General features: G+C 34.0%; 1 protein-coding gene across 2 annotated transcripts; it reads left to right on the forward strand.

Annotated features, from left to right (window-relative positions):
• The first annotated feature begins 15,460 nt into the window (after nt 1-15,460).
• On the forward strand, nt 15,461-22,455 carry FPGT (fucose-1-phosphate guanylyltransferase). Of its 2 annotated transcripts, none has more exons than XM_090269621.1 (4): nt 15,461-15,618; nt 16,938-17,105; nt 18,175-18,267; nt 20,065-22,455. In XM_090269621.1, the coding sequence occupies exons 1-4, from the start codon at nt 15,471-15,473 to the stop codon at nt 21,192-21,194; spliced, it is 1,539 nt and encodes a 512-aa protein (XP_090125747.1). In that variant the 5' UTR covers nt 15,461-15,470; the 3' UTR covers nt 21,195-22,455. The 2 variants fall into 2 exon arrangements, with proteins under 2 accessions (XP_090125747.1, XP_090125748.1); XM_090269622.1 differs by having other exon boundaries at nt 20,882-21,123.
• Nucleotides 22,456-25,096: the final 2,641 nt, after the last annotated feature.

The following is a 25,096-nucleotide window of genomic DNA, read 5'->3' on the forward strand; positions in this document are numbered from 1 at the left end:
TTTTGAACTCCTAAGTCAGGAAAGTGATAATCTTTGTGGGAGGGGCTAAAAAATGCAGCTAAATAAAATTAAGGTGTAATACAAGGCTTCAACTGTAACAGATATTTATTTCCTAAAGAGATAATTAGCAATCACATTATACATGATGGGGGAAAAGTAGGTTTTCAGTTGTTCATTTGGAAAATAATATAATAATTAATAAATAATAGTGAATAATAGTAAGAGAATAAACTCTGTTTCACATTCTCACAACTGTAAACCTACTTTGTCCCATCCTGCGTTTATGTTTAATTCTGTGAGGCAATTAAGGTCTAGAATTCTAATTGTTTCAAATTTGACTAAATTTATCTAAAAGTTCTGGTTCAGGGCTTTTTTGTGTAATTTTATATAGTATTTCTTATATACATATACATATGAAATTTTTCTTACTGTGGGTAATTTTGGCTTTCATAAAAAGCAGTCATCCAGTGATAGTTTATAAGAGAACACATGGGCTCAAGTGACCAATCTGAGTGGTTAAGATTAACCACTCTACCCAATGGAACATCTATTTCTACCACGTGGAGGTAAACTGAGTCAGCATAATCCAAATGAGAATAAGTGTAAAAATCCAGATAAACCCTTGCACTCTTTAAAAGGCTGACTACTTTCATATAGTCGCCAAGACCTAAAACTATAACTATCAAATTCTAAATATCAATCACCTAAAAAATTAATAGAGGCAGATTCCTGGGTCCTATGTCGTATCTACTTTATCAGTGTCTCTGGACTGTGGGGCAAGAAATTTATACTCTCATACACCACTGTCAACACACAATTTCCTTATAAACATATTGCATTGGTGCAGTAGAACTCTTACAAGACATCCAATCTTTTTTTTTTTTAAGTAAATCATGGGAGGTAATGTACAGCTTGGTGCTATAGTTAATAATACTGTACTGAATATTTGAACTTTTTTAAGAAAGTAAATATTAAAAAATCTCATTGCAACAAAAAATAATTTTGAAACTACATATGGTGACTGATGTAAACTAGACTTTTTGTGGTGATACACAAATATCAATCATATGTTGTACATCTGAAATTAATAAAATATTATGTCAGTTGTACTGAAATAAAAATGTATAACATAAGAAATAACAATGGATATGAAAACAATGATGCTATAGAAATTCAGCAAATATTGTATATAATAGCAAAAACATGGTATGTCCTAAATGTCTTAAAAGGTGGTATTAACTAAATGAAATATTGTAATACAGTCAATGGAAGCATTTCATACTATAAAAGCATTAAAACTGGTCATGTAGGACATAGCAATATGAAAAAGTCTTGACAAACAACCAAGTTGTTTTTGTTTTAAAATATTTTTCACTGAATTTACACTTTAAAAGGGTTACTTATGGTATTTGAATTAATTTTCAATTAAAATATTTATACCTCAGTGGCACACACTTACAAATTAATGAGAAAAAGTAAAGCAATGTAGAAAGACATAGCGTGCTAGCATTCCTCTAAAAAAAGGTTGTTGAAGCTATAATATTTCAAACAGAGCAGACTTCAGAGCAAGTAAAATAACAGGGATAAGAGGGGTATTACAAGAAACAATTTTACAAGAGGCATAACAATCCATAATCTGCACATGCCTAAACATAGCATCAAAATACCTGATGTAAAACTGAGACAATTAGAAAGGAGAATAAGATGAGTCCACTATTATAGTTGGAGCCTTCAACATTCTGCTGTCACAAATGGATGGATCCAGCAGGCAGAAAATCAGTACAGAGACAGTGGAAGTACATTGGACAACTGATATCTATTACTCCATCCAACAACAGTAGATTACACAGTCTTCTCAAGCTTGCATGGAATATTCACCAAGATAGACCATATTCTGGGTCATAAAACATACCTTAAACATTTTATAACAATAGATACCATACAGTGTCTCTTTCAGACCACAGTGGAATTAGATATCAATAATAAAAATATAGCTAAAAAATCCCAAAATACATTAAGATTAAAACACATACTTCCAAATAACATGTGGGTCAAAGAAGAAATTACAAAAGAAATTCTAAAATATTTTGAACTAAATGAAAATACACCTTTTCAAAGTGTGCGGGATGCAGTGAAAGTAGTTCTTAAAGGGTAATTTATAACATTGAATTCATATATTAGAAAAGATCTAACATCAATAATGTAAGTTTGCACCTTAGGAAACTAGATAAAGGGCAATTTAAATAAAAGGAAAAAAATGAATACATTTTTAATAAATATATTGGCAAAAATTATAATCCTTAATTATATTATCACATATTTGGGATGGGGCATTTTGTCATTTCATTCTAGAAGTCTCTGTAAATATGATTCTATAAAAATTAAATATAACCATATCCTGTGAAGGACGTTCATGATAAAAGCAACAAACTCTTTACTTGTCTTTTATACCTTTAGTGAGGGGGGATATGTCTCCACTCTCTCTGGTTGCTTTTACCATACCATAAGAAAACCTTACTCCAAAGTATCTCTTCCTTATCTGTAGGGTCATTCAGAGTGAATTTAATGCTTAAATACTTAATCTCAATTCAGGCTCCTGCAAACATTTGTTTTTAGTTCCAATTAACTTATCTTTCATATATTTTAACTTTTAAACCATTCTCAAATGTTTTAGTTGGTGTGATATGAATTCTAAAATAAATTAAAGTCTGAAAATGAATTAATCTTTCTCATATACTAGATTAATTAATATTATGTTCTCTATTACATTAATATTCACTTCCACAGACAGTATTTATTTGCCAGTATATAAACAACCATAATATTTTTAAAATTCCAGAATAGAATATTATTATATGATATCGAGTTGTTGCTATCCAAAGGAAAGACTAACATATGATTAGTAAGTACGAGAATAAATGTAGTAGATCATTTCTCCACTCTTTTAAGAACTATTACTCTACATTCACAATATAAAATATGATTCAGGTTATTCAAACTATTTAAATAGTCTGTCACATATCTCAATCATTTTAGATAAGTGGAAATGTTTCACATATTGTTTTATACTACCTCATGCAACATTAATTTTGTTTCTCATTCTTTATTGCACATCAGAATAAGTAGAATAACACAATTTCTCAGGTCCCATAGCATACCTACTGAAATTTATCTCTGCAACTATGGGGCCAGATAATTATACAGCCCATGAAGGGAAGCTAAAAACCATTGCATTTGATATCTCCTCTCCTCCTCTACCTCTTTCAAAGCCTGCTTCCAATTGCTTCCAAATTTTAAATATGCCCATTAAAGCAAATCCAGTTACTTTTCTATTAGATTTTGATAATTTTACAATTATTTTGTCTAATATAGAAATAAAAGCATATAATATCAGGCTTAAATAATATAATATGCAAAAGGTATAAGCATCAGGGTCCAATTATAGTTTCAAATGAGTTCAGTAGTTTATTTTTTTGTTATTATTCTAACGTTTCTTTTTTTAAGTATATTTTATTGATTATATTGTTACAATAGTTCCAGTTTTTTCCCCTTTGCTCCCCTCCGCCCAACACCCCCCTCCCCCAGCAGTCCCTTCCCCTTAGTCCATGCCCATGGGTCGTACATACAAGCTCTCCTGCCTCACCCTTTCATATATTCTTCTTCTTCTTTTTTTAAAATAATTAATTAAATATTTTAACACTAAAAAATAACATCCCTCCCTCTCAGACTTAAGACCCTTTATAATCTTAAAAAGGACAATGGGCGAAGGTCTTGAGCTCCTCTAACTGCTTCAAGCTGGACATGGTCGTCGTACTACCTACCCTTGTGTCCAGAAATCCCTAATAAGAGTGGGAATGTGGAGGGGAGGGTGGCCTTCCCACAAGGGGAAGGATCATGCAGACTCCAGGTCAGCTGGCTGTCCCCGGACAATGGCATGCTTGATTTAACAGGCTGGCATCCTTGTTCTATTCTGGAGGCAACAGATTTGGCAATAGAGTTAAAGGACATCATTCAATACATAACCACTAGATGACAAAAGACAGGTATTAATTTTTCAATTTCTCACATTAGGGAAAAGAAGGGCTTCTTTGGAGGAAGGTGTGCCAGGTACATCTCACCTGTCCAAAACCCTTTTGCCCATTATACTTAGTTTGGACTGAAGGAAATATTTTAGGTTTCCCCCCTCTCAGGCCTCTGGGCTCTTTCTGTCCAGGCCTTTAGGACAGAAAAGAGAAACCGTTTTAAAGTGAAGCCCAAAGACTACCCCATTCTTCACCAACCCAGCCACTTAGTTCAGTCAAATCATTGAGTCTCAGGAGGCAGCGATGCAGACAGAATTAAGTGAGGTCTATACATACAATCACTCAGGCAATGAGATCGTAGGCTTATGCCCTTTGAAAACAGAAAACACATGTTAATTTATGTAACATAACCCACATACAAGTCTCTAAATCTGTAGGACTGTCTTATCGGAAAGACATCCAGTTGCAAGGCACTTGATATTCTTCTTGCCTGTAAATTAAACATCCCTGATAATGCCACAGACATAGTTTAACTTTCAAATGAAAACAAATTTTAAATGAGAAGAAACGTTAAAGATGGTTAGCTGCACTACTTTACAGTCCACCACTGAGCATTGTGATTTTCCTTGAATCAAGATTTTTCTCCCTAGGATTACCCTCCTTGTCATTAAAGGGATTGCATTAAGTCCATTTTTAATTTATGCTGTTCATTTGCATAAACACAACAAGAGCAGCAAATGATCACTTATGATCTTTAATTCCACTTTGCTGGAACTTATACAAGGAACATTTAGGGTGACCTTCAGTCTGCCCTTCAAGGCCCAGAAGCAGAACCACATACCTGGCATTCAGCCTTGCCTGTAAACACCTGTCTTTTCCAAGTCCTTCTGGTTTTCCATTGTGCCTTACGGTCCCATCTAGCCATCTTTCAGGAAAACAACCTTCATTCCTTCCCTGAAATTATTGCCATGGACCGCGCATTCATCCAAGGTACCAGATCTTTTATCTCGTGGACTTTTATTACCTTTGAAAGTCAATCCCAGTTCCTCAGGACTTTTTGGTAACAACCAACACCCAAGCATGTCTCCTTCAGGCATGACATTCCAGTCAAAGTCTTAGTCAAAAAAATAAACCTCTATTAACAACTGGTCTTATTAGTTTTATGCAGAGAAACCTATGTCATTACTTACTTCTCTAGAATGCCAAACTCTGGAGGGATCAGATAGGGAGAAAAATATATAGTGTGAAGGAAAATCCTTGTCCTTCTAATATTCACTGAACTTGCATTTCCATTCTTTATATTTTCATTTTTCCCCCACTAAAATTTTTTTGTTTGTTTTTCCATTACGGTTGTCCCACTTTTTACCCCCTTTTGCTTCCCTGCACCCTGCCCCCCCTTCCCCACATTCAGTCCCCACCCAGTTGTCCATGTCCATGGGTCATTTATACATGTTCTTTGACTAGACCCTTCCCCTTCTTACACCCTTCTCTCCCTCCCATCTCCCCCTTTGTTACTGTTAGTTTATTCCTTGTTTACATACCTCTGGTTCAATTTTGCTCATTTGTTTGTGTTGTTCATTAGTTTCCCATAATAGGTGACAGCATAAGGTATTTTTCTTTCATTGCCTGGCTTATTTCGCTAAGCATAATTCTCTCTAGTTCCATCCATGTTGTTGCAAATGGTAGAAATTCCTTCTTTCTTTCAGTACTTATTCATTGTCATTTCCCCTCTTTGTACTTGTGTTCCTCTCTGTTTCTTCATCTTCTTAAAGCAGACCCTTTACCATCTCTTGAAATGCTGGTTTGGTGGAGATGTAGTCTTTTAGCCTTCTTTTGTCTTGGAAACTCCTTATTTCACCTTCCATTTTGAATGAGAGCCTTTCTGGGTAGAGTATTCTTGGTTGTAGGCCTTTGCTTTTCATTGCTTTGAATATTTTTTGCCATTCCCTTCTGGCTTGTAGTGTTTCTGTTGAGAAATCTGATGATAGACTTATTGGAGCTCCCTTGTATGTTATTAGTTGTTTCTCTCTTGCTGCTTTTAGAATTCTCTCTTTGTCTTTCAATGTTGCCATTTTAATTATGATGTGTCTTGAAGTGGGCCTGTTGGGGTTCATCTTCATTGGGACCCTCTGTGCTTCCTGGACTTGCGTGACTCTTTCTCTCCTCATGTTAGGGATGTTTTCTGTCATTAGTTTTTCAAAGAAGTTTTCTATCCCTTGCTCTTCTTCTTCTCCTTTTGGAATTCCTATGATACGGATCTTATTATGTTTCATGTTATCCTGCAGCTGTCTTAAAGCCTCTTCAGTCTTGTTCAGTCTTTTTTCATTTTGTTGTACTGTCTGGGAGTTTTTGTCTAAGTTGTCCTCCAGCTCACTGATCCGATCTTCTGCTTCCTCTAGCCTGCTTTTAATTCCTTCTACTGTGTTCTTCAATTCAGAGATCGTGTTCTTCATTTCCTCCTGGCTCTTATTGATAGCTTCCATGTCCTTTTTCATGCTGGTGTAATTCTCAGTAAGTTCCTTGTAGTTTTTCTGGAGTTCTTTATAGTTTCCACTGAGCTCATCGAGCTTCTCCATAATCCATGTTTTGAATTCCATATCTGATAGCTTGCTCCCCTCTATTTCATTTAGCACTCTTTCTGGGGATTCTACCTTTCCTTTCAATGGGGGGTTGTTTCTCTTTCTCCCTAATTTTGTGACTCCTATTTTTTGTTGGTGCTTCTTAGAATCTGAGTTCAGTAGTTTAAAAAAATCAGTATCATTGTCAGTAAATCTTTCATTAGTTTGTGTCAACTGAAGTACTAATTTTAAAATTATCATACATTTGTAATCATACTGTGAAAACCAAGTCTTTATAAAATACAGTGTACATCAATTACAAGTCTCATCTCTATTCCCAAGTTTTACCATTTAAAAAATTGGTGGCATATACATAAAAGGGAACTATATAAGGTTATAATTTATGAAAAACTAAATTAAATATCGAAAAGTAAATCATCTTTATTCTCCGTATTTTTCCTACACAAATAGATATATAATTAATATTAAAAAGGAGTTTTCAAATAAATGGTTTGTTCACTATGTCAATGATCTCTGTACGTCACACTCATTCGCTGAAATTTTAGATACTTAAGAATACTGATACCTTATTAAATTAAAATTATATTAAAATATAATGTTAGGTTTGATGGTCTATGTTACAGTAACTTATTTTGTAAGCACTAGTTATAATATTATTAAAGAAATAGAATTCTGGACCCTGCATTCAACAATTATCACAAAAGCTACTAATATTCTGCATTTAAAATAAAATTACGAAAAGGGAGTAAAAATAAACTTTTTTCAAGAATCTAACTTTAAGAATTATAATTAGTAATATTTCATATCTGTTTTACTTTAGAATGTCAGCAATAAATTTCAGCCCTTCATAAACAGCAATTATGTTTTAAAAATACTTTTTATTTGGCCAACAGATTTGTTGAGTCAATCTTGTTTGAACAAAAACTTGCTATGATTTTATACCACAAACAACATTTCCTTTAAAAACAAAGAAGAGGGATTCTTCTGGAAAGTGAAATAAAATATTACAGGTTTACAAGTTAATGAAAATGAATATGACTCTTTGAAACATTAAGGTTTCATGAGTTTTCAAATAAAATAAAAATTCTTTTGGAATAAGAAGTCAAGTTTCACTTGTAATAAATACATCTTATTTTTTCCCATTTAATTGTGTTTACTTTCTAAAATTTACAAGGTTATATATTTGTTTTTAAAGTTTTTTTGAAAACACCAGTTTTCAACTTTTATTTTCATTCCACATTTATAGACTGTAAAGCTATAAACTAGGATGTTACAGAAACAGGGGAGTCCAAAAACAAACCCCAGAGTTTGCGGCTGGGAGATAGGGAGCAGGAAGCAGCTTTCAGGATGCCCTTGCATGCCTGGAGCTAGTGGCTGGATACATTGTTGCAAAGATGCACTTTACTTCCAAGACTCAGGAAGATGGGCGGGATCTTGGACTGTGGGCTGGTAGGGAAGAAGCAGACAGAGCCTACGTAGGGTTCTGTGAATGGTCAGAACTGTTTGCAACACACACGGCGTGAGAGGACGCAGGGGGAGACAGGAGGCAGGGAGGAAGAGAGAAGGAGCTGCGGACATTTTGGGCTGGCTCTGGCTCTAGGAGGCTCTCTCTCTCAGGCCCTCTCTGGCCCTCACGCCCTCACTCTCTGGCTCTTGTGAGCTCCCTCCATCTGGCTTGGAGAAGGGATCTCCAGGCTCCTTAAAGAAGAAGCTCTCGCCAGTCTGCTTTGAGAAGGAGAGGAGATCCATGCGGTTTGCAGGAAGAAGGCAGTTTACAAGGAGGCTGAGAATCCAGGCGGTCCTGCATTGAGAGCTGGAGGGCACCACAGCACAGAAAGGACCTTCCCAATCAGAACTGAGTGATTGGCAGCTACTGGTAAAGCTGAACTGTGCCTAGGAAGTAGGGAAACGGTGTTTCTGACTTCCATAAGACTGGCCAGGTCTGGGAGGGGGAGGCAGGACTTTGTGTAAATAAACAATTATTTTCCTTTTCACCAAACTCTGGTATTCAGAGTTATGATTCTGGTTGCGGGCAATCGGACCCCTAACTAAACAGCCCGTGGGTTCTGTTTCAATCGGAGCAGCCCAAGGGTTCTGTTACAAGGACAAACTAAAGGATGATGAACCAGAAGATGGATATACAACAATGGAAAGTACTCAAGCCATCCAGAGACACATCTGCACAGAAATCACAACCTCTTAATAATAAAAATTTAGAATAGCAAGTATTTGTATCTTCTAGCCTAACCAACATTGGTTAGCATTCATAAAACATATTTTAGATATTCTAAATTTAGATCATTAATATAATTTTATTAAAAGTAATAAATAATGTATTTACTTATTGGCTAAACTAATTTATTTTCACCAACTGCTTCCTGAAAAATAAAAGTCTAGTCCTGTGACAAGTATATTATATTTGTTACTTGTACAGTCCACTACAAATACCCTACAAAAAACTAAGGAATAAAATATAAAATTACTTTGTGAAAAAAAGCCAGAAAAATGGCCTTTCCTACAAAAAAGCAAAGGTAAGAATTACAGCTGATTCTCCTAGGAAACCATGCAAGTGGAAAGACAGTAGGTAAAATTTTTAAAGTGTTGAGACAAAAAAGCAAAAACAAAACAAAAAACTAGAATTCTGTACCCTGTGAAACTATTCTTCATAGTGATGGAGAAATAAAGACACACAGACAAACAAACATTGTGGGAATTTGTTGCAAATATCCTACCTTGCAAGAAATGTTAGAAGAAATTCTGTAGAGAAAAGGAATAAAATACAGTTCAGAACCTAAACTCCAATAGTGAGCAATGGTTAAAAAATAAGTGTAGGTAAAATAAAAATATTTTCTTTTTCTTATTCCTAATTGGTTTACCAGATAATGGTTAGTCAAAATACTAATAGCATACAACATATGCTTGTGTATATATGATATATACACATATATGGATGCTTACATACAAGTGAAATTAAAGACAGCAATTATATAAGGGATGGAAGAGAGGAAACAGATGTATTTTCTTATTATAATGCACTTACACTACCTGGGAAGGGATATAGTATTTTTTTGTAAAAATGAAACTGTATTAGTTGTAAAAGTGTATTGCAAACTTTAGGGCAAACACTTAAATAAAATAAAATAAGAACTATAAACCAATATGCTAAGAAAGGCTATAAAATGGAATAACATCCAATGTTCAATTAAAACCAGAAAAAGTAGAAGACAAAAAGAATTACAAAGAATTATGGCAACAAATAGAAAACAGAAGGAAAGAGGACAAATATTATTCCAACTATATCAATAATTATTATAAACATCGATAGTCTAAATGCACCAATTAAAAGAGATGTCATCAGAGGACACAAAAACAAAAAACAAAAAACAAGACTCAATTTTATATTTTTCACAAGAAACCCACTTTAAATATAAAGACATTGAAATAAAGTGATGGAGAAAAATGTACTATACTAACACTAGTAAAAAGAAGTCAGGAGAAGCTATATTGACTTCAGACAGAGCATACTTCAAAGCAATGAAAGTTATCAAGAACAAAGAAAGGCATTTCATTATGATAGCAAGGTCATTTCTTCAAGAGGACATAACAATTGATAAAGTTTGTGCACCTTACAACAGAGGTAAAAGTATATGAAGCAAAACTGATAGAACTGCAAAAAGAAACAGATGAATCCATTATTATAATTGGAGACTTCATACCCCTCTATCAGAAACAGACAGATCCAGCAGGCAGAAAATCAGTAAGGACATAGTTAAACTCTACAACACCATGAATCAAATGGATATAATTGAAGTATAAAAACTGCTTCATGCAATAACAACAATATGTACGTTCATAAAAGCCCTCATGAAACAGTCACCAAAAAAATACCAAACTCTGGGCCATCTTAACAAACTCAAAAAAATAAATATCATACACTGTCTGGTCTGCTCCAGATCACAATCGAATTAAACTAGACACCAATTACAGAAAGATAGCTGGAAAGTCCCAAAATATGTGTACATAACCAACACATTTCTGAATAGCATATGTACCAAAGAGGATCTCAAAATAAATTTTAAAATATCATGAAATAAATAAAAATAAAAACATATGTGGGATGCAGCAAAAGCAGTGCTTAGAGAAAAATTTATATCATTAAAGGCATATATTACAAAATATTAAAGTCCTAAAAGGAATAATTTAAACTTTGCACCTTAAGAAACTAGAAAGAGTAAATTAAACCCAAAGTAAGCAGAAGAAAATAAAAAGAATGAGAGCAAAATTCAATAAAATGGGAAACAGAAAATGAACTGAAAGATCTATAAACCTAAAGTTGGTACTTTGAAGAGATCAATAAAATTGACAAACCCCTATCCAGGCAAAGAAATAAGAGAGAAAACACAAATTACTAATTCCAGAAATTAAAGAGGAGACAATGTTGCAGATCCCATGGACATTAGAAGGATAAGAAAGAAATGCTACAAGCAACTCCATGTACATAAATTTGATAACCTAGATTAAAATTACCAATTCCTTGAAAGACACAATCTGCCGAAACTCGTACAAGAATAAATAGCTAATCTTAACAGATCTATACATATGAAAGGAATTAAATCAATAACTAATAGCCTTCCAAAACAGAAATCATCGTGTCCAGATGGATTCAGTGGGGAATTCTACCAAAATGTAAGGAAGAAATTATACCAATTCTCCACAGTCTCTTTTAAAGTATAGAAGCAAAAGGAATGCAGTAGTTCCTAACTTATTCTATGAGGGCAGCATTATTCTAATACTCAGGCCTGACAAAGACATGATAAGAAAAAAGAACTACATAGATGGAGAGCAGGATGACAGGTGGGGAGAGGAGTGGAGATTAGGGGGTAGAAGGATTGAGCAAAAAAGGAAAAAGAACTCTTGAACATGGACAACAGTGTAGTAATTGCTGGGAGGAGGCGGGGTATAAGAGGATTAAATGGTAATGGAAAAATACAACAAGAATTAAGTTGAAAAAGAATTACAGACCAATATTTCTCATCATGAAAATATGCAAAAGTCCTGAAAATATTTAGTAAATCAAATGTAACAATGTATAAAAAATTATCACACCTCTTCCACCAAGTACAATTTATTCCAGGTATGCAAGACTGGCTCAACATTCAAAAACCTATTAATATAATCAATCATATTAACAGGCTTAAAAAGGAAAATTATATGATCATATCAATAGATGCAGGAAAAGCATTTGACAAAATCCAAAACACATTCATGATTAAAACTTCCAGTAAACTGGGAATAGAGGAGAATTTCTTCAACTTGATAAACAATATCTACCAAAAATCTATAGCTAAAATCATACTTAATGTTGAGAAACTACAAGCTTTCCCACTAAGATAAGGTTCAAGGCAATGCTGTATTATCTCACTACTGCTTTTCAACATCATATTGAAAATCCTAGCTAACACAATAAAACAAAAGGAAAATAAAAGTATATAGATTGGGAAGGAGAAAACAAAACTGTCTTTGTTCACAGTGACATGATTGTCTATGTAGAAAATCCAAGAATAATCAACAAAAAAACTCCTGAATTAATAAGTGATTATAGCAAGGTTGCAGATTCAAGATTAATACACAAGTCAATCACTACCCTATACAGTATACCAACAATGGTCAAGTAGAATTTTAAATGAAAAACATGATACCATTTACACTAGCACCCCCCAAAATAAAGTATTTAGGAATAAATGTAACAAAGTATATTCAAGATCCGTAGGAGGAAAACAGCAAAATGCTAATGAGCAAATTAAAGAAGAACTAAAAAAATGCTGAGAGACTTCATGTTCAAGGATAGGAAGATCCAATATTGTCAAGATATAAGATCGTCCCTACTTGATCTATAGATTCTAGGCAATCCCATTCAATATATTAGCAAATTATTTTGTCAATATCAACAAACTGATTCTAAAGGTTATTTGCAGAGCAAAAAAAATCCACAATTGTCTAACACAATATTGAAGGAAAAAAACAAAGTTGGAGAAATAACACTACCCAACTGCCAAGACTATTATTAAGCTATAATAGTGAAGACTGTAGTATTTTTAAAAGGATAGATCAATGAAACAGAATAGAGAGCTCAGAAATAGGCAGGCATAAATATACCGGTAGTTAACCTATCTTTGACAAAGGACTTAAGGCAATACAATGGAGCAAAGACGAGTCTCTTCAGCAAATAATGCTAAAACAAGTGGACAACCATTAGCACAAAATAAATCTAGACACAGACCTTATACCCTTCACAAAAATAAACTAAAATTTGATCATAGACCTAAGTATAAAATACAAAACTTTAAGACTACTGAAAGATAACACAGCAGAAAACCTAGATGACCTTGGGTATAAAGATGACGTTTTAGATACAACACAATAGAAAAAAATACATTAAAGAAATAATTGATAAGATAGACTTCATTAAAATTAAAACGTCTGGCCTATGAAAGACAGTATTAAGAGAAACAGACCATAAGCCACAAACTGGGAGAAAACACTTGCCGAAAACACGTATGATAGAAGACCGTTATCCAAAATATATAAACAGAAAAAAAAGAACAAAAACACTTCTTAAAACTCAACATTAAGGAAATAAACTATTTTATGGCAATATTTATTTAATAAGAATAGATATTATGTTCTGATATTTGACAAGACAAGTCTTCCATCATTAATACTTTTTGTTATAAATTCTTTTTTCTCCATTGTTTCATATTTTGTTTGTTTTAAAAAATATTAATTACACTTTACATTCAATACTAACTTGTATTATTTGCAGGTGTACAGCGTAATGTTTAAACAATCATATACTTTACAAAGTGTTCCCCCCTGATATTTCCAGTATCCACCTGGCACCATACAAAGTTATTACAATATTATTGACTATATTCCCTATGCTATACTTTACATCCCTGTGACTACTTCGTAGCTACCAATTTCTAATTTGTAATCCCTTCGTCTTTTTTACCCACTTTTCCAACCCCTCTCCCCTCTGGCAACCATCAATCTATTCTCTGTGTTTATGAGTGATCTTTTACTAAGAAGCAAATGCAATACAATGGAGAAAAGATAAGTCTTTCAGCAAATGGTGCTGAAACAACTAGACATTCACATGCAAAAAAATGAATCTAGACAGAGTTTACATCTCCAGAAAACTTAACTCAAAAGGAACTTATGACCTAAATACAAAACACAAAACTAAAGAACTCCTACATGATAACAGGAGAAAACCAAATGACCTTAGATATTACAGTGGCTTTTTAGATACAACATCAAGAGCATAATCCGTGAAAGAAACATTTTACAACCTGAACTTAAATATGTAGGCTTTGAAAAAAGATGATGTCAAATAAATGAAAAGAGAAGTCACAGGGTGGGAGAAAATATTTTCAAAAGATAAATCTGATTAAAAAAAAGAAAAAACTGGTCCAAAATATACAAAGAACTCTTAAAACTCAACAGTAAGAAAATAAACAAGATTTTTAAATGGGCCAAATATCTTCACCAGAAAAGATATACAGATGGCAAGTAAGCATATGAAAGTTACTCCTCACTATATATCCTCTGAGAAATTCAAATTTAAACAATAATGAGATACAATTGCATACATATTAGAATGGCCAAAATCCTGAACACTGACAGCACCAAAATGCTGAACAACAGGAGCCCTCATGCATTGCTGGTAGGAATGCGAAATGGTACAGCCACTTTGGAAGACAGTTTGGCTGTTTCTCTTAAAACTAACATGCTCTTACTATAAGATCCAGTAATTGCCCTCCTTAGTATTTACCCAAAGCAGCTGAATTCTCATGTTCACACAAAAACCTGCACATGATGTATATAAAAGTTTCATTCGTAATCACCAAAACCTGGGAGCAACCAAGATGTTCTTCATCTTGGTAAATGAATGAATAAACTGTGGTACATCCAGACAATGGAGTAGTACTCAAAACTAAAAAGAGAAATTAGCTATCATTGCAATGAAAAGACATAATGAAAACTTAAATGCATATTTACTAAGTAAAAAGAATTCAATATGAAAAGGCTACATACTAAAGGATATCAACTATATGATTTCTAGAAAAACTATAGAGACAGTAAAATTTTCAGTGGTTGCTGTGCTTGAGGTAGGAGGATAAAAAGGCAGAGCAGAGAGGATTTTTAGAGCAGTGCAACTATTCTGAATAACTTATGATATATTCATGTCATTATACTTTATTCAAACCCAATTATATACAATTACAAGAGTATGAACTGAAAACTGAAAGGGGTATAAAGTCTCAACTCTCTAGGAACTTGCAAAGGCAAAGAAGCCACAGATCTAAGGATCATGAAGAGAATACAGGTTTTAAATGTTCATATCGTGTATCTCTGGACCTGGGGTTGGGGTAGAAGGCTTTAGCTGACGACCAGACGAGGAATTAACTGTCAAGAGGTCCTTAGGAACTTCCGACTGAAACAAACCACAAATCAGAAATCCCCAGAGCTGGAAACTAGGTTGTAGTTTCATCGTCTTCTCCTTGGCGATTCAGTTGTAGCAATTCTGTCGCCCAGCCGGTCCCACTCACCAGGTCAACTGAGCTGCGAGGCCTTCCTTATCAGTTGGGAACAAGTAGCCACACCGGGCACAATCTGACAAACCGCTAGGTAGCCATCTGCTCCGGGAACCGTTGCTAAGGAAACGGGGGCAGGGCTCTTGGATCACCCCATCACAGTTTCCCTGGGGCAGGCCAAAGACCTTCGGGGGCGTGGTTACGTGAGGGACGTACTAAGGGGTGGGACAGAGGCGAAACCAGACTAAGAGACGGACTACATTCCAGGGCGCATGCGTGCAGTGTGGAGCCGCGGGGTACCTGGAAGTGTAAAGCTTGCTGCGATAAAGGTGGGGGGTATGGCAGCTGTAAATACCCCTCCGGGCGTATCTCTGCGAGAAGCCACCCAGCGAAAGTTGCGGAGGTTTTCAGAACTGAGAGGTACCGAAGGAGGAACCCTAGTTCTCCCGGACAATAGAAAGGGAGGGTCCTTTACTTGCCGGGAAGTTTGTTGGAATAGCGCTTCCTGCCTGGTTTTCTCTCTCCTGTGAGCCAGGATGCTGGCCCAGGCATAGCTAATACACCTTGAATATTTTATTCCTTTCTGTCACTGTCCTTTGTTTACGTTATGTTTGTTACATTCTTTAACTTTATCCCTAGTAAAATATAAATATATGAAGTAAGGGAAGAGGAAAGAGGAGAAAGTTGTTAACCTGACTCGAAGCGATAAATGAATACGTTATTCATTTGGTTAGCTCATTAACGAAAGTTATTTTAAATCTAAAGCATAGTGTTTTGACCCTTACAAATGTGATTTTAGCCTTTCCCACCTCTACCTACTTCACCACTTTGTTCCATAATGTGAATGCTTACTGGGTAAAAAAAACAAAAACAAAATAAAACAGAATAATCGAGGATTAAAAGTTAAAGGTGGGATTGTATCAAAAATTTGTTTTTAAAAAGTTATGCGACTTGTCGTTCCTGTACAACTGTGTAATAAAATGGTTATATTTTTGATGAAGTTACAACTTTAAGAATATAGTAAATAATACAAAGAAGACAGTAAAATATTCAGGACTGTTACATTCTAGCTGACAAGTCCTATTAGTTAACCATTGTAAACTATTTTGATCTTGTTTATCAATTAAAAAAAAGAGCTTCCAGCTGTCTCCCAACGGTTCAGTTTGTCTTTTAATGAGTTCATCTAATAGTTGGGAACTTTTCTTTTATCCTGAACTTTGTCATACTCCAATAGCTTTTGTAAAGTCGCATGGCTCATCTTAAGGTAGTAAAAAAATAAAGAACCCATATATATAAACAGCAATATTGTAGTAATGGATCCTTGTTTTGAATCTTTCTTAGCCAAGGAACACTAAATAGTTCTAATACATGAAAATTAATTTACAAAGCTGTAGATTCATATATTACTAAAGAATTGAGGTAATTTCAGCAAATCAAAAGTACTTCTCTTAACAGAGAAACATTACAAGTTTCAGAATATCTAAATAAATGGATCTGTGGACCATAAGAGAAGAAAGTAATCTAAAAGAGAGAAAAAACACAGAATTTGTGAACAATCCTCATTAGAACTATTATGAACCATACTAACCGGCTAGTTATTTTCTCACTCGCAAAAGCAAAAGATATATTTATGAAAATGATACCATTACTTCTTTTTTTCCCCTCATTTCCAAGTAAGTAAACCTGTAACAGAGAATTCTGGTATTCATCATTTCCTTGTTTTTTGTTTTTTCACATAGGCAAACCTGTGACAGCTGGAGAATTCTGGGACATTGTTGCAATAACAGCAGCTGATGAAAAGCAGGAACTTGCTTATAAGCACCAGCTCTCAGAAAAGCTGAAAAAAAAGGAGTTACCACTTGGAGTTCAGTATCATGTTTTTGTTGATCCTGCTGGAGCCAAAATTGGTAGACATTTATGGTCGGATTTATATCATAGGTTCTGGAAAGAATAATTGAAGAAAAGTTGTTTTGTGGCATGTATTTTATAAGCTGCATATCTTTCCACCATAGTCTTTACAAACTAAAAATGATAAAGGGCATAGCAACTTTATTACACATTGTGACTTACCATGAAAAACTTCCAAAATGTTATGCTATTTAAAAGAGAATTATATCAGTTTTAATAAAATTTACTCAGATGGTGAATAATCCTTTGGACCTTAATCAGCTGGCTTTTAAGGTCTCTCCAAACTCTGCATTTTTTTCAGGAATTTACTTGACTTCTTGGGACCACAATGCAGAACGCAAAAGAGCATAGTCTAATGGCTTGAGTATCATATTTACTTTAAAAATCCAATTTAAGTAAAGTTTGCCTTTGACCTTCCATTGCAAAAATATAGATGCTATTTTTGTAGGGGCTATTTTCCATCTAATTCTAAGGCTGAAGCCCCTTGGTACTGGAGATAGGATATCTATATCTGATACTGGCATTGTTGTAATGAGCGAGTGTTTTACTCCTCAGAGCTAGCAGTTAGTACTATATGATTCTTGTTGTATAGATGAGACTCTTTAAGGCACAGAAGACTTACTTGCCCAAGGTAACTAGTGAGTTGTAGTTAAATTTAAGATATTTTTAGGAAACCAGATTCTAAAAACCTTTAAAAAGTATGTTTAACTTGCATACTTGATTGTCATATGGGAGAATTATTATAATAGGTTTTCTAATTTTAAATTTCAAGTGAGTTACATAAAGTTTTCTAGTGTTGCAGATCACCTACTTTATTATTTCTTCATTTTGTATAAATAATGTTGGGGGAAGATTAGCTCTTTATTACCGGGGTTGATATCTAGTTTTCATTAGTAATTATTTATTTAATTGCTATGAAATATGTATTTAAATTGATTCTTTTCCTTTATTTTTGCACTCTGCCATGTTAATTATAGCCAACAAGCCAAATCCTGAAATTTAGCATAATTACAAATTTTTAGTAGGATTCAATGAAATAAATTATGTATTTTTAACTTTACTTTTAAGGAAATGGAGGATCAACATTTTGTGCCCTTCAATGTTTGCAAAAGCTATATGGAGATAAATGGAATTCTTTTACCATCCTATTAATTCACTCTGGTAAGGTTATACTTTACTAATTTATAGTTTCTTTTCAGTATTTTACTTTTGCTATCTTAGGAACTTTTTTCTCTTACAACTACTTTTCTCTTTTTCTGTATTTGAAGTTATTCTGCTTTGAAAACATATTTCATGTTTTTCTTGATATTTTTAGTTTGTAAGTAGCATAATGTTTTACACAATATTTATCTTTAAAACTGTAGATCACATACAATAACTATTTATGGATATTGTTTTTAGTATATATGTACAAAATGATTTTCCAAAGACTGAACTCATTAAAATGTGAACATTTTTCAATAATTCTTTAGAAGGGATTCTTGCTATAGGTCAGAGGATGGTTTAGTACTGTGATCACCACACTATGGCCAAACCCATATATCATGCATTTTTATTTTATTATTAATGAACAAAGTCTACAGTCCTTAAAGGAGTTAAAATTAAAAAATAGGTAGTGACAAAACATGGAGTTGACAAGAAAATATATGAGGTAAAAATTACACATAAAAGACACATTTAAAGCAGAAAAGTAGGAAAGAAATAATCCCAGAACAAAGGATAGTGTTTTTTGTTTTTTGTTTTTTTTTCTAATTGGTTAAATTGAGTTGTATAAAATTTTTGGTAATACGACAAATGGTTATTTTCTCTGTGAATTGGGCTGATAAATACTTTATCATGACCTGGCACCGTGATTTCCAACACACTTTCCATTTCAAATGATTCATATACAGAACAGTGATTTTTTTTTTTTTTTTTTTTTGGAAAGATGATATCAAGTAAAACATGCATGTTCTGGTTTTAAGGCCGACTAAAATAAAATTTTTTTAAATCAAATTTATAGTTTAATTCCAGAGTAAGTATTACTATCAATTTAGTAAAAATTAAATTAGATACCAAAAAATATCTTAAATCTTATAATGCTAAACTTGTCTATTGGCTAGTCTTTGGAAAAGGAAGAAGTGGAAAGTATTAGCTCTTATTTGTTGAACAAATTGTGTGCCAAGTGCTTTACATGTATAATTGATCTCATAAAACATTGACAAGGCAAGTATTATACATTTGCTAATTTGGAGTGAATCCAAAGATAAACAACTAAAACATAGTGAACCTGAGTTTGAACCCAATTTTCTCTTGCTCTACTATATAATACAGCCTCTCACTACACTTACTTAGCATAAAAATAGTATAAGCTATTTAATTTACTTAAGGAAACACACTTTTCTAGGAATTAAGAAGTTGTAAGGCTCATCTTAGAGGGAAAGCCTATTTAAATTAAAAACAAGTAAAAATTTTAAAACACTTTTACATAAATGCATTTTTACTTCCTTTAAGTGTATGTAATAATTTGAGGAAAGACTCTGCATTTGGAAATTACTGTTTAATAGATAATGTTGGAATTGGTACCTTTTTTTTTTTTTTTTTTTTACCATGTGCAGGAATTTAAATATGGTTGAAATTTATTGTTTAAAATATAGATATGAGATCATATTTCAGCATATTTCAGTCCATTCACCAGCTATAAAGAGGATTCAAAACAATTCACATGCTCTAAAGTATATGAGAATTCTTTTCTAATCTAGAATCTTTAAAACTACAATATTCCTAAGGTCTGCAGGATAATTTCTCTTTGAATTAGTATTTTGGAATTTTTTATTTTTTCCTGAGTTATAGTAATGTGTTGTATATATTAAATATTTTTAGAGAAAATTTGAGTTGCTACGGATGCCGCTGGGTTTTTTAAATCTTGTAAACAGTCGTATGAGCATTTTTAAACAGTTATTTTGTTTAATTTTATAGGTGGCTACAGTCAACGCCTTCCAAATGCGAGTGCTCTGGGGAAAATTTTCACTGCTTTACCTTTTGGTAAACCCATTTATCAGATGTTAGAATTAAAACTGGCCATGTACATTGATTTCCCCTCACATATGAATCCTGGGATTCTGGTTACCTGTGCAGATGATATTGAACTTTATAGTATTGGAGAATCTGAGTTTATCAGATTTGACAAGCCTGGCTTTACTGCTTTAGCTCATCCTTCTAGTTTGCCTATAGGTACCACACATGGAGTATTTGTCTTAGAACCATCTAATTGTTTAGAATACAGAGACATTGAATACAGGTGTTGCCATCGTTTCCTTCATAAACCCAGTATAGAAAGGATGCGTCACTTCGATGCTGTGTGTAGACCTGAAATTTTTTCTCAACAGGATTTTTCTGGGGATGACACTCCCTCTTTTAAATTAGAATCTGAGTATGTATATACAGACAGCCTATTTTACATGGATCATGAATCAGCAAAAAAGTTACTTGCTTTTTATGAAAAAATAGGCACACTGAACTGTGAAATAGATGCCTATGGAGACTTCCTGCAGGCTTTGGGACCTGGAGCAACTATGGAGTATACCACAAACACATCAAATGTCACTAAAGAAGAGTCGGAGTTGGTAGACATGAGGCAGAAAATATTTCATCTTCTTAAAGGGACATCACTAAATGTTGTTGTTCTTAATAACTCCAAATTTTATCACATTGGAACAACTGAAGAATATTTGTTTCACTTTACTGCAGATAGCAGTTTGAAGTCAGAACTTGGTTTACAGTCCATAGCTTTTAGCATCTTTCCAACAATACCAGAATGCTCTGGTAACACATCCTGTATCATTCAAAGTATATTGGATTCAAGATGTTCTGTGTCAGCTGGCTCAGTTGTGGAGTATTCCAGATTGGGGCCTGATGTTGCAGTTGGAGAAAACTGCATTATTAGTGGTTCTTACATCATGACAACAGCTGTCCTCCCTGCGTATTCTTTTGTGTGTTCCTTAAGCTTGAAGATGAATGGACACTTAAAGTATTCAACTATGGCATTTGGAGTGCAAGACAACTTGAAAAAGAATGTTAAAAAGTTGTCAGATATAAAGTCACTTTAATTCTTTGGAGTCTGTCTCCTGTCATGCTTAGATATTTGGAATCTGAAAGTTACAGAGGAACTCTTTTCTGGAAACAAGACATGTTTGAGTTTGTGGAGTGCTCGCATTTTCCCAGTTTGCTCCTCTTTGAGTGATTCAGTTACAACATCCATAAAGATGTTAAGTGCTGTGCAAAACAAGTCAACATTCAGCCTGAAAAACTATAAGCTGTTGTCCATTGAAGAAATGCTTATCTGCAAAGATGTAGAAGACATGATAACCTATAGGGAGCAAATTTTCCTAGAAATTACTTTGAATAGAAAACAGTCTGATTTAGAGACATCTTAAATATTGTATATACTTTGCTGTTCTTGATTGAGCAAGATTACAGATTTTCTGTAGGCGTTTGTTTTATTGAAGTCATTTAATGAAAATTACATTAACATAATTGCTGCAACATATTATTAACACAAAAATACAGAAAAACAATTTTTGAAGAAAGAATATTTTAAGGCTCTAAGTTCAGGAAAGGGATTTTGGGATGTTTACCACTATTTTAATTTTTTTTGATTTAAGATGGATTTATGGAACATTGTTTTGTTCCCATAATACTGTAGTAGTTTATCTTTTTGGCTTTAGTTTTAATAAAGTTCTAAATGTTTATTGGCAGTTTTCTCCTCAAATTCTAATAAAAATGGCACACGATAGAGTCCTCAGAGCTTTGGAGGAATACTGTAGAAATACATTTCAGGAACAGATTTATAGCTGACAAATTCAGATTAAATTAATGCCTAAAATACTGTGCTTTCTTAATTGATCAGTAATGAACAGCTCTGAAATTGATGATAAAAATCTGCCTCATTTATTGGTCTTATCAAAATGAAACAAAAATATATGCATTATTTTATCCTTATAAACTTGAACATGTGTTTGTACATCTTAAAATTTGTTTCCTAAATGTTCATATATAGGAAAGCATACATACACACAAAACTCAATTATCTGTATGGGGAAAGATGGTAGGGATAATTGGGATTCTCTGATAATATGTTTATTTTAGACATTACTTTCATTCTCTAGCTACTCCCTTTAACAAAACTGTTGAATTACCAGGTGGACTGATTTTCCTTTCCATTTTTTATGTTCTGTCCATGCACTAGTGATGATGCTGAGAGGCAATAAATAACCAAAAGGTAGACAGCAGGAAGGAGCAAGAAGACTAGAAAGAAAATACTCAAATGACAAACAGCTTCAAGAAAATAAAAATTGGCTGGCATCCCAAGTTGTGTGTTCCTGTTTTGATAAAAGCATGTATGCTAAATGTCTTCATATCAAAGTCTAATATTAGAGAAAGGATTCATAAAGATTTGTGTTTTAACATGAGTAAATTGTAATAACTGGTCTGTGCCACTTTTATTTATATATCAAATGTCAAAATTAATTATTTTGTAAACCAGAAGCAATTAGTCTGCAACCCTTAGTTATGGTATTTATGTCTTTTTCTTTTTTTTCTTTTTTCAAGGTTCTTTCCAAGGACAAAATTAAGTTACATGGTAGCTCTTGTTGAGCTTTACTGATTTACTTGCACAGCTTTCAGAACATATTATGTGTTTATCATGTATAAAATGTTCAGTACTATATTTCACCCAGTATAATCTAAATCCATAATCTTTGCATTTCATGTACAATTTGAAGTGCCACCAGTTATTAAGAATCACCATTATTTTATGTTCCACTAACCAGAAGACACTACCAATAAAATAGGACTCAATACTTTCTTTGCTACTTAAAGTTTTTATATTTATTTTTTGAAATATAACTTCTGAAACTTCACATTCAGACTCAAACTTTTCTGAAGAATTTTTCAGTTATTGATATCCAGCTGTTTCCACCCAGTACCACCTTCTGTGCTATTGCACATATTGGTAAAGCTGCATTTCCTAAATGCCCACACCACGGTACTGTGGATTTTCCTTCACGGTGTGGACACCAGACACCTGTTCTGCAAGTTTTTACTGCTATTTGACAAAATTGTTTCATTTTTGCCTCAATCATTAATTAGAAGAATGTGATTTTTAGTCAGTGAGACATTTCTGACAAATTTGTAGTCACCATTTTAAACATAATTCTGTATAATGTATGCATTATAGTTGCTTTGCAATGTTATATTTTCCAAGAATGTGTCAATGCCTCTTTCCTTGAGATACATACACTGCTTGGTATGTAGTACCATCTATGTATCACAAACAATGAATCTAACTCAATGAGGTGGTAATTCCAAGCAGGTATAAGTAAGAAATTGGACATTTCCTTAGATTTATTATTTTGTTTAATAAAATTACAGCCCTTAAGTAACATACTCAACGTTTGTAGAGGATGGCTACTGTGTGTAACTAAATATATTAGATAAGCTTGTTGATGAGTTAATAATTAATGACTAAGAGGACCATGAAAAATCCATTATTTGGTATTAATCTTCTATCTTAAACAGTCATTCACCAAACTAAGCAAGTAAATCCATAGACACAGACAACAGTGTGGTGATGGCCAAAGGAGGAACTGGGGGATGGGAGGTAGATGGGAAAAGGGGATGATGGGAACATGTAATAATGTAATCAATAAAAAAGAATGTATCAATGTACATACTAAATCAATATAAAACTTCAAAAATCCAGAATTCTGGTAAAGGTGGTGGCATAGGTAGACACACTTTGCCTCTTTGCACAACCACTAAAATTACTACTAACCTCAAAACAAGTTTCTGAAAATCGAACTGTATGAACGTTCAACAACCAAGGATTTAAAGAAGTCGCATTCATCCAGACAGGGGCAGAAATGCAGAGTTGGGGCAGAAAGGAGAGGAGATAGCGTAGCGTGGCGAGGCAGCTGTGGTGGCTGAATGTACAGTCCCACGTTTGTTTGTGGTGGATAAAAATTGGAAGGGATACCTGAGAGTGAGCAGTTCCAGCCCCAGGGCAGACTGCACAGTCCAGGGTTCCAATAACAGGAAGATAAAGCCCTATAACTTCTGGCTGTATAAACCAGTGGGGTTGGGGCTGCAGAAGAAACTGCTAGTTTCTCAAGAGTCCATTGGAAGGGCCAGCATGTACTTAGAACATATGCAAACCCACCCACTGGTATTGACCAGGGCAACAGCTGGAAGGAACCAGTCACATACAGGAAGTGGGTGAAGTGATGAAAGAGGGCGAGAGCCAGGCAGCGATATTGTCCCCTCTGATCCCTCCCCCCACATAGAGCCACAAGTAGTGAAGCAGGTTGTCCCACCCCGGCGAATACCTAACAATGCCCCAAACAAGAGGTCCACTAAGACAGGGAGACAAAGCCACTCTACCTAATATACAGAAACAAAGACAGGGAGGCTGCCAAACTGAGGAAACAAATATGCCCCAAATGAAGCAACAACAAAACCCCAGAAAAAGAACTAAATGAAATGTAGATAGGCATTCAGATAGTTATCAGATGAAGAGTTCAAAAGACTGGTGATAAGGATGCTCAGAAAATTCATTGAGTATGACAACAAAAGAAGAAATGAGGGCTACACCAAGTGAAATAAAAATCCACAGGGAACCGTCAGAGAAGGGAAAGAAGCCAGTATTCAAATCAATGATTGGGAACATAAGGAAGAAATAAACATTCAACCACAACAGAAAGTAAATTCGAAAAGCAAACAAAAACAACAAGGAAAATATAAGACTGGGACATCTCCAAAAGTGCCAACATTTGAATTATAGTGATACCAGAAGGAGAAGAGAAGGAGCAAGAAACTGAACACTTACTTGAAAAAATAATGAAACTTTCCTAATATAGCAAAGAAAATAGATGTACAAGTCCAGGAAGTACAGAGTTTCAAACAAGTTGACCCAAAGAGGACCACATCAAGACACATCATAATTAAAATACCA

Source organism: Furipterus horrens, unplaced genomic scaffold (assembly GCF_987537825.1).
Source record: "Furipterus horrens unplaced genomic scaffold, mFurHor1.1.pri manual_scaffold_3, whole genome shotgun sequence".
Taxonomy (NCBI): Eukaryota; Metazoa; Chordata; class Mammalia; order Chiroptera; family Furipteridae; genus Furipterus; species Furipterus horrens.

Excerpts from the sequence above, each read along its gene's own strand:
- FPGT (XM_090269621.1), top strand. The coding sequence starts at position 15,471 with ATGCGTGCAGTGTGGAGCCGCGGGGTACCTGGAAGTGTAAAGCTTGCT. Across the intron at positions 15,619-16,937 it reads GAGGTTTTCAGAACTGAGAG|GCAAACCTGTGACAGCTGGA; the intron begins GTACCGAAGGAG and ends TTTTTCACATAG. Across the intron at positions 18,268-20,064 it reads CATCCTATTAATTCACTCTG|GTGGCTACAGTCAACGCCTT; the intron begins GTAAGGTTATAC and ends TTAATTTTATAG.